The sequence below is a fragment of the Typha latifolia genome, chromosome 1 (genome assembly GCF_019914945.1).
Source record: "Typha latifolia isolate L0001 chromosome 1, TyphaL0001v2, whole genome shotgun sequence".
Classification (NCBI taxonomy): Eukaryota; Viridiplantae; Streptophyta; class Magnoliopsida; order Poales; family Typhaceae; genus Typha; species Typha latifolia.
In genome coordinates, this window is record NC_133086.1 from 4393984 (window position 1) to 4410977 (window position 16994).

At 38.6% G+C, this 16994-nt stretch overlaps 3 protein-coding genes across 6 annotated transcripts; 1 reads left to right on the forward strand and 2 right to left on the reverse strand.

Annotated features, from left to right (window-relative positions):
- Window positions 1–4: 4 nt before the first annotated feature.
- LOC140780505 (pentatricopeptide repeat-containing protein At2g27610) lies at window positions 5–3871 on the reverse strand. Of its 2 annotated transcripts, XR_012107523.1 has the most exons (2): window positions 837–3871; window positions 5–30 (listed from the first exon to the last, which is right to left on the reverse strand). XR_012107523.1 is itself a non-coding variant. In XM_073126116.1 (1 exon), the coding sequence occupies exon 1, from the start codon at window positions 3864–3866 to the stop codon at window positions 1362–1364; it is 2505 nt and encodes an 834-aa protein (XP_072982217.1). In that variant the 5' UTR covers window positions 3867–3871; the 3' UTR covers window positions 750–1361. The 2 variants fall into 2 exon arrangements, 1 of the variants encoding a protein (XP_072982217.1); XM_073126116.1 differs by lacking the exon at window positions 5–30 and having other exon boundaries at window positions 750–3871.
- Window positions 3872–4740: 869 nt separating this feature from the next.
- Window positions 4741–7571, forward strand: LOC140802717 (GDSL esterase/lipase At5g03610-like). Of its 2 annotated transcripts, XM_073158281.1 has the most exons (5): window positions 4741–4843; window positions 4990–5217; window positions 6285–6556; window positions 6786–7071; window positions 7147–7571. In XM_073158281.1, the coding sequence occupies exons 1-5, from the start codon at window positions 4780–4782 to the stop codon at window positions 7368–7370; spliced, it is 1074 nt and encodes a 357-aa protein (XP_073014382.1). In that variant the 5' UTR covers window positions 4741–4779; the 3' UTR covers window positions 7371–7571. The 2 variants fall into 2 exon arrangements, with proteins under 2 accessions (XP_073014382.1, XP_073014381.1); XM_073158280.1 differs by having other exon boundaries at window positions 6786–7571.
- Window positions 7572–7626: 55 nt separating this feature from the next.
- On the reverse strand, window positions 7627–16917 carry LOC140802716 (protein HIRA-like). 2 transcript variants are annotated; one of them, XM_073158278.1, is made up of 10 exons: window positions 16519–16917; window positions 15347–15622; window positions 14952–15203; window positions 14458–14855; window positions 13320–14370; window positions 10679–10889; window positions 10296–10536; window positions 10061–10183; window positions 8973–9090; window positions 7627–8246 (listed from the first exon to the last, which is right to left on the reverse strand). In XM_073158278.1, the coding sequence occupies exons 1-10, from the start codon at window positions 16624–16626 to the stop codon at window positions 8073–8075; spliced, it is 2952 nt and encodes a 983-aa protein (XP_073014379.1). In that variant the 5' UTR covers window positions 16627–16917; the 3' UTR covers window positions 7627–8072. The 2 variants fall into 2 exon arrangements, with proteins under 2 accessions (XP_073014379.1, XP_073014380.1); XM_073158279.1 differs by lacking the exon at window positions 16519–16917 and having other exon boundaries at window positions 14952–15206; window positions 15347–15487.
- Between the last annotated feature and the right edge of the window lie 77 nt (window positions 16918–16994).

Consider the following 16994-nt stretch of genomic DNA (forward strand, 5'->3'; position numbering starts at 1 on the left):
AGCTGTCAGAACAGATATCAAAATCTTATCCTGTTGGTTGAGTACATATCAATTAGCTGCAATAAAGTATCTCCAAATAGGGAAACATAAAAGAGTACAGCTTTTGTTATTGCGCTGTTCATTCAAACGAAAGCACTATCGAAAAAAAAATTCTTTTCTAAAATGACTGAAAAATCTCTATGAAGATATGGTGAGATGGAGTAGGCTAAATAGATAAAATGAGGATATTATTTTTCCTACGTTGACTGTGTGCACTGCCAAGAACACTTTTGTCGTAGGTAGAATACAAGTAACCATTGGTCTAGCTATCCATCAACCTCAGTTGCATAGACTATGAGGTTGCCTAGGATTTTTTTCATTTGTCAAAGAGCCACTTATGAAATCATGAAAGGCGAACTTCTCACGCCAGTGGTTGTCTAACTATTTTTTCGGAACATGGAATATGATGATTTGGTTTTCTTTTCGTGAAATACAGTAACCAGAACAACACTAGTTGATGTCCAATTATATCTCAGTTTGACAGATCTTTTATGTATAGAACAAGCCATCTTCATCCTGTTAGAGAATTGGAATCTTGAGTCTCATTAGCAAATCACCGAGGGTCTTCTTAGAACACTTTCTACTTCCATAAGCATATATCTTGCTACATGTTATTACTTATGATAAAGTGCCAGCATAAAATTCGATCAGTTAAAAACTCCATTTCAGTCCTCGTTTATGAAAATTGTCTTCCAAGATCAGGCCAACAGTTAAAATGTAAAGGAGAAAAAGGGGATATGTTCATTTAGTTCGTAAAGATGAAAACTCTATCAGGAGGGAGAGATGAGAGAACTGACAGCTAAATTAATCATCTTTCTGGTCATGCACCAGAGCAGCTGGAAGATGAGGATCTTCAACTTTCTGATAAAGTATCCACAATGGAAATCAAGATTATCCCTACCTATGAGACTATGACAGCACAATGCTGATCCCATTGCACTGCCAATTTATCCAAAGGATTATCCTTCTATAGGCTGCAGAGAGGACTTATATTTCGGCATTTAGCAACTGTGGCAGCTATCCAGCCCCTCTGTGACTCTGTCTCCTCTTTATTTAATGAAATTGCTAGAAGCCTCTTAACTTCCAGAGGAATGGCACCATAGTGAGTGATAGTAAGGGCTTGCAAAGAGAACTCCATTGTTTGAAAATGATATTCTTCCTAAGATGTACTTGGCCAAGACCTGAATATGCAGATAGTACATTATCCTCAATGATTGATCCTCTCAGCATTTGGTAGTCAAATAGAATTACCAAACATGCAACATTCTGAAAGCTTTCAATCACCTTAAGTCATGTGAACCAGTGATACTTTGCCATTCCAGTTACCAGTAATCTCCACATGAGCACATCCCACTCTTGAAGTGGTGGAAACGGTTTGAATCCCTAACAACTATCTCCCTTCCCTCGATAGCTGATACCAGCTTTATCACTGTATGACAGTCGCCACAGACGCGAAGGTTCTTCACAATTTGGAGAGGATAACCTTGAGGTGTGGCTATCAATCCAAAAGCAAGGGCCAATCTCTCGCTGTGCCGAATTAGCATGGCTTCCTTCTGCTCTTCTTCCATGTCATGGAGCACACAATCTGTGTCTGGGCAGTATCCTTCTTCCTTCAATCTGGTTGTCATCTCTTCGAGTTTTGTGTATATCTTATCCAACAAAGGATGTGATGTATCAGACGCTACAAATGAGTGTATCTTGTTCTTAACTTGAATCCAGCTGCACCCAGCTTCCTTCTTCACTTTCCTATCATCCATCAGCTTCCTTACTTTAGCCCTCTCATTCCATCTGCCAGCAGCTGCATAAATATTGGACATAAGTACATATGCAGCAGAATCCAGCGGTTCAAGTGATATCAGCTTCTCTGCAGCAAGCTTTCCAAGTTCAACATTACGGTGAACCCTGCAAGCTGCCAAGAGTGTACGCCATACAGTTGCACCAGTTGGAGTTGGCATCCCTTGTATCAGGTCCAAGGCTTCTTCAAGTTTACCCGCTCGGCTATATAGATCGACCATACAAGCATAGTGCTCTGATGTAGGACTTATTTGGTGATCCTTGACCATCGAATTAAAGTATATGCGGCCTTCTTCTACGAGGCCTGCATGAGTGCATGCAGTGATGACACCGATGAATGTGATGCCATCCATTTCTATGCCGAGAGCTTCCATTTCTCTAAATATTTCGAGAGCCTTCTTACCATAGCCGTGCTGAGCATATCCAGATATCATTGAGTTCCATGAGACCAAGTCCCTTGAAGATTGCCTCTCGAATACTCTCTGAGCACTCTCTATGCTGCCCTTCTTCGAGTACATAGTGACTAGCGCACTGCTCACACATATTGCGTCCTGATATCTGTACTTGATTGACATGGCATGAAATTGCCTACCCTGGTCTGCAGCAGCATTTGGGCTAGCTGAGGCATCGATTGCACTTGAAAGGGTGAACTCATTTGGTTTCACTCTTTCCATGGCCATATCCCTGAACAGCTTCATAGCCCCTTCAGGGTCTCCTGCTTGGGCATAGCATGTCAACATCGCAGACCATGCAACTATATCCTTCTTGTTGATCTCCTTAAATACAGAGAGGGTATCTTGGGTACTTCCAAGCTTAGCATAGGCAGCTAGAAGAGCTGTTCCAACAGAAGGGACATGCTGATAATTGGTTTTAATTACTTGAGCATGGACTTCAAAGGGTGATATGGATGGCGAAGCTGTCAACAGAATCGAAAAAGTGAAATCATTTGGCTCAACACTGTCTTTCCTCATTTGGCTAAAGAGAAGTGCAGCTCGAGCGGTGTCTCCATGCTGTACGAATCCACCAATTATTGCAGTCCAAGAGACCACATTCTGAGCTCCTGGCATCAAAGAGAATATCCTGAAGGCATCATCTAGTTTGCTGCATTTGCTATAGACAACCATCAAAGCAGTCATAATATTGCTATCCAATTCAAACCCATCTTTCACAACACAGCAATGAAGCTGTGCCGCGAAAGACATTTGCTTGAGATTGGCACATAACTTAATCACCGTAGCAAAGCTCGACTGAGTTGGCTTCACACCACCAGTTTTCATCCGGTAGAAATGCTCCAGTGCTTCCTGATCATGCCCATTCAGCACAAGACCTGACATCATGGCATTCCAAGACACAGCATCTCTGTCCTCCATCTTCTCAAAGACCACCCAGGATTCCTCTAGCAGTCCACACTTTGAATACATGTTAATAAGGGAATTACACACGAATACAGTCGACTTATACCCAAATTTAATAAGCTGGCTATGGACTCGCCTTCCATGGTCGAGCGCTCCCCGTCCGGCAGCCGCCGCAAGAACACTGGCGAAAGTGAACGGGTTCGGCCAAATTCCCTCAATCTGCATCCGGAAGAAAAGTTCCAGCACAATGTCATGGAAGCCACCCTGAGTATACCCTGTGAACAACGAGGTCCACGTGACCACATTCCTCTCAGGCATACATTCAAACACCCCCCTTCCATCCATAATGCTATCGCATTTCATGTACATGTCTACGAGAGATGTTCCAACGCTAACAGACGTTCCATATCCATGTTTGACACAGAGGCTGTGCAGTTGCTTACCGAGAATTCTATCCGATAGGGAGCCGCAAATTTTAACGATGCATGAGAGAGTGGAGTCATCAATGGGTTCGCCCAAGCGGTAGGTCTGCAGGAAGAGACTCAATGCTTCTCGGTTATGATTGTTTCGTGCAAATTGGAACAAAAGGTGGTTGCATTGGCTACCACTACTTCTCAGGGGAATTTTATCGAACGTTTGGCAGGGAGGCGTCTGCTTTGCGAGATGCCTTGATATCATCTTCATTCTAGAGGGAAGTTATTTGCGGATAAAAATGGCGTGAGAATTGAGATGAGTAATTTTGGACGGCTGTGATCGTTATTTGTGTAGAGAGATAAACGATAAATATTACAAGGTAAAAATGGACGGCTGTGATGCGCAGAGAATTATGCGTTAGTAAAGTCGCCAAAAGATGAAAGAGCATATGTGTGAGGGGCGTAAATAGAAAAGGTATTTGATTCATGAAATGTCCTAAATACCCTTATATATATATATATATGCATTTAAGCCCTTTCCTTTTAGCCTATTTGCAGTTTACACTCTCTATTTTTAATATTTATTAAATCAAGCTTTAAGTTTTTATTAAAATATACTTAGAAACATGCTATTGTTAAATCTATTAACTAAACTTATAAAATTCCTAGACTAAGTTAAGTTAACTACACTAATAAAATTATACAAATACTCTTACCCAAACTATATCCAACCTTAGTTAATTTGCTCTCTTTGAGATCTCTTGCCTAAATGAAAACTAAAAAATCAATTATGTGCCCTAAAAGAATAAGAAGAGGAAAAAAACAGGGAGGAAATTTTAGTTATTTTAAGTACACATTTGATAAAATATAAGGCTTAATTTGAAAATATTAAAATATTGAGGGTGTAAACCGCAAATAGATTCATCCTCTTCTTTTTTTTTTTTCTTTAGATTCGAGTAATAGCTTTGACAATTTGGATGCCATGACCGCATAACCATCACCCACGGTTCAAGAAACAATTTATAGTAGCAAGAATCTTCCTATAGAAAGGAAAAGTTCCCCACCCAAATCCTCCCCAGACGATACCTTTACCTCCCTGTGGCTGTTTATAACCATCTCTCTTCTCTCTCCCTCTCTCTCTCTCTCTCTCTCTCTCTCTGCACACGATTACTTCTTCCATGGATGACACCAACTCTTCCTATCTACACTTCCACACCATTTTCTTCGCTTTTCTTCTTCTAGGTACGTGGATAAAACCACGGATAAACTCGTGATAAGTACCCAAGTAACTCATTATATATTCTTCTTCTATCTCCTCTAATGCATCAAGCCATCTCTCTTACATATGCTTACTTCCTTTATTCTTCTACTACGTACTACTACTGCAGGATCCAAGGTGGATGGATATGAATATGATCGTATAAGTCGACGACCCAATGCACATGCAGCTCTATTCTCCAAGTTATTCGTGTTTGGGGATTCCTACGCGGACACGGGAAACCTCGGCAATCTCGGAAGAGACTTGACTCGCTCATGGTATTATCCCTACGGCTCGACGTTCCCCAAGAGACCCACCGGTCGTTTCTCCGACGGTAGACTTCTCACGGACTTCGTCGGTACGTACGTCTGTCTCCACTAGTACTAGATCTTCATCTCTTCTTTAACTCTCTCCTTATATTTGTAAAAGATGTATGATCGCACTGCATAGCTTTTTGATCTTAGATTCTCTTGATCTTTATCTTTAGCATTAAAGCTGTTCTTTAATTATGATATTACTTACGTCTTTCTATATACATATATATATATATATATATATATCCTATGGTATAAAAGTGGTAAAGAGATCTCTTTTTTTTATGCACATCTTACCTACTCTTGAGGATCTCTCAGTCTGACATGTTAAAATTTACAATATGTGATCACCTTTATTATCAAACTTTTTCTTTCTTTTTCCTTTTTTTTTTTTCAAATTAAGGATATTGATTATGTTGTGTCTTATTACCATTCACACTCTACTTTATATTTCACTTGCAATGCTTTAAAATAAAAAGTTCTACCACTAGTTTTCTTAATGATATACTACTGTATAAATGAGTTAAAATAACTAACGATATAAAATGATTTTAATATCCTTCAATAATTTTTTTTTGGTAGGGCAAAAAAGATATAAATAGATTAGAGTTAAATGAGGAACATGTTCATTTCTTATTTTTAAAAATAATGAAATATTTTTCTATTTCTGTAAAATTAACTCATAATATTTTTATAAGATACTAAAAGTAAAATGAAGGTGTCGAATAATAAATATTTATAAAGTAGGATGTGAATAATAATAAAAGCAAAAAAGGTACGGTATTTAAAAAAAATTCCCTTGAAATTTAAACATAAAGATATCCAGGCATTAGACACTGCACTTCTACAACTTGTACTTTTTATCTGTGAAAGTTTCTCATTAGCGTATGCTCACCACCTAAGTTTGTCTGTGAATATTTCCACGTCTGACTACCCCTCCCTTTCCTAATGCATTTTACTTTTAATTTAACAAAAAAAAAGTTTTGTCTGTGAATATAAAACTAAGCTTGGTTGGTTCTTTTGAATCCCTGGCTCAAACTCAAACCCTTAACCTAATCCATTTTCCAGCACACAATTGCTCACTAGCTCTTGTATCCTTATGCTGTGGCAGCTTCTTTTCTGGGAATCAGATCTCCAATTCCCTACAAGTACAGGAAGGTAGGCTACAAAATTCTACCATATGGCATGAACTTCGCCGTCGGTGGGGCTGGAATCTTCGACACCGGGAACTTTCAGCGCAATGTCAGCAGTCAGATCGATGCATTTGTCGGTCTGATCAACGAAGGGATCTTCTCGAGATTCGATCTTAAGTCCTCTGTTGCATTGGTGGTTGTTTCTGGTAACGACTACTCTTATGTAACAGAGAAGAGTAATAGCACTAAGGTGAGTGTTACATATAATCTTTATCAATTAGCTACCACCTTCTTCTTCTTCTTTTCTAAAAGTTATGGAAGCTAAACTTTTTCTAAAGTTAAAAAAGCATAACTTAGTCATGAAGCTAGAGGAAGAACATGTATAGATCCAAGTCATTTTCACAGATCATCAAATGAATCATATACATTAAGAGAACATAAACTTTTGAGTAGAGTTTAAAAATAATCAATGCTCCCAGGCAGCTGCAAAATATATTCCAGTGGTTGTTGGCCAGATCAAAGTAGATTTGAAGCGTTTGCATGATCTTGGAGTGCCCAAGGTGATGGTTACAAACATGCATCCTCTTGGATGCACCCCTTATTTTGCCAGGGAATTAAATTACACAGACTGCAATGCCATGGCAAATATTGGTTCATGGAATCACAACTCTGCTCTTGTATCCATGATGAAGGTGTTAGACCCAAGCAATAAGACCTTCCTCTCTCTCAATATCAATGATCCATTCCAAAGCATAGTACATCAAGGTGCTCATTTATATGTGTTTGTTTATCAGCTCATTATTCTTTTCTTGAATTTCTATCATTTCTTTCTTTCTGCAGTGAGTGGTGCAAAGAAGTTTAAGAGCCCTAAGAGGCCATGCTGTGAGAGCTTTAGCAAAGATGGACATTGTGGGCAGATGGATGAGAATGGGAATACGAAGTACACTCTCTGTAGCAATCCAGAGGAGCATTTCTATTGGGATGATGTCCATATCACTCAGGCTGGATGGGCTGCAGTTTTTGAGACCCTCAAGGGCCCAATAACCCAGTTCTTGTCCCTCTAAGTTGTACCTCAGTTTATTCTTTCACATTTGTTGGTTTTAATGGTTTATCATTGTTAGGAGGCTCAACTATGTGCTTGTGAGTCAATAAACATTGGCATTCTGCATGCAGAAGCTTGCCATGTTTAAAGACTTTAGATTATCTCACGGTTGTCTCTCTTCAATTGCACTTTCGAAAATAAAAGCTTCAATAGTTTCCTTGTATGAGAGTTTTAAAGCAACATTGTCCTCCAAAATTTGAGCATAATCTAATACAAAATTGCAAGAGAAGTGGAGTAATTTTATTAAACTTTCTGTCATAGGAATGAGAAAATCCAGTTGCTGATTCAAGTTAACTTAATCATGCTGAGATGATACATAGATCAGCAAAAAAGAGTATACACCTTCCTTCCATTGTTAAATATTTCTCCTTTCCACAAAAGAGTACCTAGTAATATCAGGTCTATTGAGTTACTATAAATTTTTTCTGTTACATGCAAATCATCCTGCGGCTCAGTCTACTGTTACAGCGACAACAATTGATGGAGCACATTGGTAAGAACAGAGAGCTGTGCAGGTTAAAAGTGGTTTCTCTGTTTTGCGGGTTACATGTGGTGACAAAACGAACTTGTTTGATATTTCTCCTTGCTATGATTTGGCATGTGTTACTAATTCTCCGGTATCAAAGTCAAAAAGTAAGTAATCATATAGGCAAGACATCTACTGTCACATGTTAGCATTTGTTGGTGGTTGAACCACATCCATTTGAGCTGCATTTGTTTCCACGGCATCACGTTCTGATAGAAGGTCCATAAACTCATTAAGCACTCGTTGGACTTTCCGGTTTGACGCCATGGCTGGGAAAATATCTTCCCGGAGGAGCTTATTTTTTTTCATGCCCTGCAATTATGATCATCCGAAAATCCTTAAGTTGAGATGTGAGGGGGTAGATGAAAATCATAACCAGGATATAATAATAAAAGGTTAACGCAATAGTGGGAGTAGTGTTTAAGACTTTCTAATAGCATGTCTCTAGAAGACTAGCATTGCACTCGTAGTCCATTCCAGAGTGGTTGGCAATCATCCAAACAAGAGAACTCTTATGCTACTGTTCTATGCAGAATGAAGGGTCTGTTTGGTTGCAAAATCATGGTAAGATGGGTAATAAAGCAAAAGGCCATAAATTGCATCACCTTTTCTCTTTTCTGTGCTCTCAACAAGGGCAACTCTGATATTTGATACCAAAAATAACATACACCCATGCTTATCCTATCTCTCTCAATCAGATGGTGATATACATAAAGAGTCACAAACTATGAATTGCTGATAAATTCCAATTTAACTTCAAACTTTCCTTTAAGGTGTGCAAGAGTATAGACCATATTTTGCAAAATGAGCACTGCTCTCAGTTTTTGTTTTCAAGGTTTGAGGGAAATGGAACAATTTTTTTCCCTTTCTGTTGCCATGTGAAACACGATGCATGCTATCAGATTCCTAATAATGTATTGTCAGATGAAATTTGAAATAATAATGCAGCAAGAAAATGATTATAAATTGGATTCTTATTGCTGCCATTTCAAGTAGTGAAGATAGCATATTTAGAAAAGCACTAGGGGAGGGACTTACAAGAACATAGGGATCCCAGGCTGGGTTTTTTGGTTCGAGAGAAGCAGCCTCAACCATGCTCATTGGAGGGCCAAGAAAGCCCTCACAAAGCTCATGCAAACGATGCTCATCTGCTTCTCTGCGACACAACAAAATAAGAATGTTTTAGTTGCCTACACAAATGATTTCAGAAGCAGCTTTAGTGTCTGTCAAAGGAGTCCTTGTTTCCATCCAAAGTAGACAAAACTAGCCATAGGTTATTGAGGATAGTGAGCAACATTAGCAGCTTTGCACATAACAAAGTACAGGTGATATACATGATTAAAATCTCTAGTGTCAATAATCTGAGTCTAAGACCAACCCTGTAATTGCAGGATAAAATCATGGAACTCTCAAGCTGTTCCGGTAAGGGGAATAAGTACCTTTATCGCCCTTTATTCCTAAATTTTTTACAAAAAGATGCCTACTGAGAAGAACAGGATAAGGACAGAGTCAACATTTTGATAACAAAAAGTTGTTTTTATCCTTATTTCCTGGGACAAATAGTTCAACCAAATGGGCAGAACTAGCTTCATCCCCCTATTTATTCCCTGCTAATCTTGCTCTTTTACCAATCAAACAAATAAGCTAAGGATAAATTGCCCCAACAATTCCACTTCACAACATAGCCCCAGAGTATAGATATTCCCTAATAATAAGGAAGAGAATAGCTGGAAAGAATTGAGGCATAAAAGCATCTAGGAGTTAAACTTGTAGCTTTCTTATTTCTTTAAGAGATTTTTCATTTGAAGTTCCGTGTTAGTGCAACATAGTGTGTTAGAGCACACTGTACCATTTGATTTAGCGGACACTGTACCATTTGATGAAAAAAGAACAACAAGAACCATTTGGAGGAATTACTCAATGAATTCTTTCATTTCAATTGGAATCTTTCACTCAATATATGTATCCTAGCAACTTCAGTAAATTCCATTTAACTTTAATTTTTTTACTTTAAGATGCACAAAAGCATCGTCCATAATTTTGCAAAATAGTAAATGCAGTGACAAGCTGTCAAGCTGAGTGATAAAATAAAGCAAGTAAAGCAGAATAAGTTTTGATGCAGTAACCTTGCCAAAAACCGCACATAAGATAGGAGACATTGGCGATACTCATGAGGTGACTTCAGAGACAATGATGAAGCCAACTGAGTTTCTAAGTGAGCACGTGTCTGCACCCCATCATCCGCCACTCTAAAACAGCAAATACCCACAGTAACATTTTTACATCAGTTCCCTGATTTTCTGAAACTTTGTCCCCCACATGTTTTCATAAGATAACTCACAATACAAGGAATGCACAAACCTGGTCCAACTTGGCTTTCTAGCCATGAACTTTCCTACATCAACCTGCAATTTACCGAGTTCGCCACTTTGAACAGAACCCAGGTTAAAGGAGCTGGCAAAATTTGATGCAGGGAAACAATCATCAGCTATCCTTAACCAACACTTCAGGCTCATGTCAAAAAGAAAAGCATGTCGGGTGGCAAGAACAACCAATGGTGAACCAGATCTTGAGAACCTTGCAGATATAACTTTGATTGTGCCTGACAATGTCACAATAAGGATATTTTCAAATAGAAAGAACAACAGTTTTTACAGGTTCAAAGATGAGATAAATCTTTATTTGCCCAGAATTAAGTATAGTTATATTAATTGACACCAAGGGAGAAATTAGTTATTTCATACCAGCATCCTTTGATGACAAATCCTCCTGTAAGTTGACTAGAGAATCTAAAGAGTCATGCAGAAGACATGTCTTCTTGAAAAGATCCCAGACATATAACAGCCCTCTTCTTGTGACAAGAAGTAACTTCCAACACTCATCACAGTCTATAAAAACTGCTGCAGACCCCATCATCATTGCTGGCATTGCTCGTCTTCCACATTTTGTGTACACCTTATTAATTGAGAAGGAAATATTATGGTTCCATGACAAAGGAAATTAAAACAACCAAAATATCAAGGGAAGCAGTAAATGTCAGCCAAATAACAATTTATTTTCTATAGAGATGGTTACATTTTGTAGATCCGATAATATGCCAATACAATTGAACATTTTTACCAAGTTTTGAACCAAAAAGGTTAATCACTAATCAGATGATGGAAAAACTTAAATGCAAGCCATTTGCTCAGATCAGAAAAGGGACCAGTAAGTATATATTGCTGCTTATTACCTCCACAAATAGGCATGTCATCCACCAATAAAACCTTCAACTTTTGGCATCATAACCTACACTACAAATGTTAAAAACAGCTGGAAGACAAGATTCTCCCCTATAATGTATGAATGAAACATCTCCAGTGGGGACGAACCGATAGGACAAATGCAATCAAAGGATGAGTTACAGGAGTTTTGGTATAGTAGAAGGCATTAAAAAGCTGATGCTCAGTCATTCAACTTAAAGCATTCCTACGTCTATATCTAAATGCTCGGCACTTGCAGGAAACATGGAAAATGAAGTACATGGGGTGGGAGGATCTTGAAGCAGACATGTTGTCGAAATAGGGACAACAAACTTAGTAAAACATATCAAATTATAGTGCAGCATAGAATAGGAATTTTGCATAGGTAGCAATGAAGAGAGCCATCAAAAATCAATTAGATAAAAAAAGCAAATAAATTAGGAGAGTAGATACAGAAAATCAGGAATATATCTGTAATGGTTAGATAGTAGTTGCTTATGAAGGAAATAAAAGTTTCAGCAACCGAAAGAACTAATTTCGGTATTGGGCGTTCGAACGGCCCTTCAGGCGGTCGAACACAAATTCCCGAGAGCAGAAGATTAAATAGGCATTCGGACGGTCCTTCAGGCGCTCGAACGCAAATTTTCGAGAGAAGAAGATTAAATAGGCGTTCAAATGGCCCTACAGGCTTTCAAACGCATTTTCCCGAGAACCTGAAAATAAATTAGGCGTTCGAACACCCAACAGCAAGGAATCCTAGTTTAGGTGTTTTATTTTAAGTGTTTTTGCTTATGTTAGGCAATAAAATTCAAACATGTTCGATCCTATTACCAAGTCTAATCGAGTTAGAAAGTCGCCTATAAATAAATATGGTGTGCGCCTGAATAATCATCTTGGATTATTGAAGTTAATTTGCAAGATCGTCTTCTTCCTCCTTGTTCGACCACCTTCAAGCTTTGGAATCCTAGCCAACTCCTTAACTCCAAGGAGCTTTGGAATCTAGGATCTTCATTGTTGTCTTTCTCTTCATCTAGCCGCCCCTCCTTAACTCCAAGGAGCAACACTACTTATTCTCTATCCCTTCTCAACCGATTTCATCGGTTTCCATCATTGTCATCTCCATCATCTTGCCATAACCCCAGGTTGTTCACCACCACACCTCATGGGCCTTTCCTTTCCACGATCCACTCCAATATATTCGTTCTCCATTCCAAATCTATCGCAATCCCAAAAGTACTCTACCATCCAGTCGTTGGATCTCTAGCTCACTCTTAACTTTGGAGATTCGCGACAACCCTAACTTTCTCTACATGAGTCAGAATATAATTTTGTCTTCAGATTTAGACTTGCAGTGATCATGAGGTTTAGAAGGCGATCGTTACAGTCTCAGTTGAAGGTGGATGTCTATATAAGAATAGTCGAGAAGGAGAAACTATCAACCTGAATAAATATTTGAATGAGAAACACTTACAAGAGAAGAAGTTTGTCTAGAAAATTCTTGATAGCTCTACAAAATTATGTTGAGTTTTGTTGTTGAGATTGAATCATAAAACCCACTTGAGATGGACGAAAGGATCTCTATAAAGTAAGCAGAAATACCATGATCTGGTATGAGCAGCTAAAGAAAGATGAACTGGTATACTAGTGAGGGGTCCTAAAAAAATACATGATAGAGTGCATGCTGCTATTACCTATCATTCCATGTATATCGCTTTCCACATATTAAAGAAGCATCTGCATCTGCAGTTCTGCACAGACTTGATGCTTGATGTAATTCTTATAAGGTCAGATGAATGCACTGGGAAGTTCATGCTACAGCCTAAGCATTTCAGTTAGGCAGTCAAGCAGGTTCCACACCCAATCTGGGAGCCAAGTCATTGTAAAAGTTAACAGATTAAAAGAGTGATATTAACACTAAATTTGATGAAAGAAGGTTATTATTTTATGGCACCATTTTCCTCAGTGCACATTGCATTAGATGACTTGGGCAATAAATAATCAGCAATCCTGCACTTCTCAATCCTTAAGTAGAAAAAACTTAATAAATCCTCTTTAGCAGACGAGATAGAGCTTGAATCAGAAATTTAAAGAGCTAACTAAAATTTTGTAAATATAATTTGATACACAAGATCTTCTTAAGTACCTGTAGGCAGCCATCTTCACAACCAATAGCCCAAAAATTTGCATTGCCAGCCAAGACAGTTACTTTTCCAGATATACGATCAGACCAAAGTGTTTGAGTTCCCTTTATGCAACTAATTTCAGTTTCTTTAGATAAAAATGAATTACCCACACCAATTATGTCACTCACAGAACGTTCTACAGGTTTAGCTTCCAAATAAAATGATGAGGTATCCTCATTATCTTTCTTATCAAACACACGAATTGAAAGAGAACTGCAGGAACTCAAGGATCCTAGCATGCCTATGGATCCTGAGTGTACTATATTCATCCTTCCATCAATGCTAGTGGAGGTTGAAGCCTTCTCAATAATAAGACTTTCCATGATATTAGCCCTTGCTGTGATACCAGAGCACTCCCTAACCCCACAATTGTTACAGTTACCAGCAAGATTATGCGCATCAGCACTTCCTCTAAATGGTCTCTTTAAAAAAGCTTCTTTTAATCTATTATCACCGAGAAGCATTCCATGATCATCCGTTTGCTGACTCGAGGCTAATGATGAAAAGTCCACCAGTTGATTCTGAGGTCCGCCAGAGAGATTTTCCTGATTAGTTGGAAATCCGACTGCTTCTGGAATTATTCTTTTCCGACCATCCGGACGACGATATTCTCTCTGTTTCACAGGACTACTTAACTGGACAGATGGAACTTTATTCGAGGCATCAGCACCAGCCCCTCCAGCCTTCTTCCCATCTTCAGGTTGGACTTCAGGATCCTTTTGAATTGGCGGACTAACAACTGGTTTCTCCAAATCCACAGAAATATTTTGCTGGATACTGGAAGTTTCTTTCTTGCTAGATGATTGCTTTGCAGAAACTGCTTCTAGCAACAACTGTGCAGGGCTTTCAGCTAAATTTGCTTGCCTTCCTCTAACATCACCATATCTACTTCTCTTCAACTCATTTAGCTCAGCATCACTTAACCTGTGTCCCAGCTCCTTCACTTCAAAATAAAAAGTAGCAACTGTTCCATCCAAAGAACAAGCAAAAAGTGCATACCCATCCGGACTCCTATTACACATGTAATTAGCTTAAGATCAAGATCACTTAATATAAAGATGCATTATCGTGAATAGGGGAAATAGTGAGAGTTCTTACCATGACAGATCAACAACACTTTGTGTGAAGAAATGTTTCGCAACAAATAAAGGTCGAGCACTCGCTGTTGTCCAGACAGTGATGGTCCGATCTTGACTTCCAATAGCAATGACATTATATGGTTGTAAATCTTTTGCTGCTGCCTTTGATGCTCCATTGGTCCATCCAGCAAGTGCAAGCTTTTCATCTTGACCACTAGAGGAATGCTTTCGAAACATTGAATGGTTGAACTTTACCACAATAATAGGCGCATTATGGCCTAGAAAGTCAAAGGTTGCAGCCCATTCACCTCTTTCTAGCACAGGAGCTGAATGCCTTGGTTTTTGAAAGCCATGAGTTGTAGTGATAAAGTGGCCACAAGGAGACCAACCAAGTCGTCGGAAAAATGTCGAACCAATCTGAAAAGGCCCACTTTCAGTAAGCAAGAATTTGGCAAAAAAAGTTCTTATTGCAAATAACATAAAGCTAAAAAAGCTCAATGGTTCACGACATACAGATTTTGCCCAATGCCCTTCTGTCCTATGAGCAAGGCTCCAGTCACTGGTGCGCCAGATGATGACATTCTTGTCATCTGACTGGCTTGCAATAAAAGAGCCAATAGGATCCCAAGCAACCCCTTTAACTAAGCTAGAGTGCCCTCTCAAGACAGCAGTGCAAATACCATTTGACATGTTCCAGATATGGACAGTATTATCCAAACTGCCACTAGCCAAAGTTAAGTCATCGGGGGACCAATTAAGATCCACCTACTTCAGGCATTGGGAAGAAAAGAAAGAAAATTCTCAGTTAGACATATTCAAGAGAAAGGGGAGATTATTTCGATAGATTGTTATAAGTTGAACAAGTGACAAATAGGTTGATATGGAAACAAAAGTGGGCATGTAATTACCACATCTGCTGTATGACCTCTTAAAGTCATAACCACCTTCCAATTTTCTATATCTGGAGGCTCTCCACTGCCAAATTCTGACGTGCCAGATCCAGCTTTTCTTTCATGAATTAAAATCATCTGATCATCAGACCCTGAAGCAAGTAAACGCCCATGCTTGGCCCACCTCACACAATTGACTGATCCAAAATGATCACGGAGAGTAGCTAGCAGCCTTTGGCTTGCGTGGTCATTAACGGGATCCTTTCCCACTGATTTCATATTCCATATTCGGACCTATATTAGGAATTAGCCAATCGAAGAATCTTAGGATGTAATGTGCCAAACATAATAGAAATGTACATGCACAAGCTTGTGCATCATATTATCAAACTTCTGATGGGTAATTTATTGCACAAAGAATTTGTGTTAATGAGAAAAGTAGAGCAGAACAAGAAACTATTGAGCAGTTAATTTGCCGGTTTGTTACAACTTTAACAAGAACTGTCAATTAAGTGTGATTTACTAATAAATGATATGTAAATTTATCTAGTGTTACAATATCAGTTGCACATGATATACACACATGTAATGAATGTAAGATAGCAGGCAATGGATTTAGCTAAAAACATTATAATGGAACTAGCTACAGACATTATGAAAGAAAAGTTTCTCAAGCTTGTGATCTCTGTTGCATCAAATCACATAAATTTGCCCAACTCATCCAATTCAGACATTCAAATGTGATACTGACGTAATAATTAACAAAAGTATCAAGGCATGCAATTTAAAAATTGAAAGTATTTTATAAGATCAGTGCAATCAAACATTCAAAGTTAAGAAGCTTCCTCATCCTAATTGTAAACAAAAATCAAACACAACAAAAGATAGAAAACGACGGCAAAGACAAAATGTTGGACAGCTAAGAGCATGCTCACAAGGTAAATACTGAGAATGCAGCATTAACATAATTTGGAAAAGTTGTAATAGAAAATGTTTTTGCGTTTACCAAGTTAAAACTTAAAACAATGACAGTAGGAGACAAACTTTACTCTAAAAATCACAGATAAAATTGAAGAAATGCATTACCACTTAAATCAAGTAGGCAGGTGGTAGAATAGTGGGAACACGTGAAACATGAGCTAAATTATATGCTTAACTAAAACTGAGAATAGACAAGGGAATTCGACCACCTTTTGATCTCCTCCACCAGTTGCAAATCTAAGACCTCCTGGTTGGATGTCAATGGAGAAGATCTGCAAACCCTCATGCCTAATCCAATTTGGCTTCTCTGTGATCATCTCTTCTTTCCACTGCTCTCTGGGGGACACAACTGCATTTATCTACCCTACTCGCCTCGATTCAACGACGAAATCTGTAAGTAACGGTTTACAGGGAAACCCTAGTCTGGTCTCAGAATGATCACGAAGTGAACTGGCACTTCGAAGAAATCAGCGTAGGAGATCAACAGGAACAAAAATGTAAAGAGAAAAAGAAGAGATCACGGGTTTCCACAGGAGAGTAGCCAAATTTCTCTCTCTTTTTTTCCTTCGATTTACTGCAAGAATGCGAAGAACACGGGAAGGGTGAAATGAAAACTTCGGTAAAATTCGTAATATATCTAGTTGAAGGGGGTTTTTCTGCAAACGTGCATCAATTAACTTGTTTA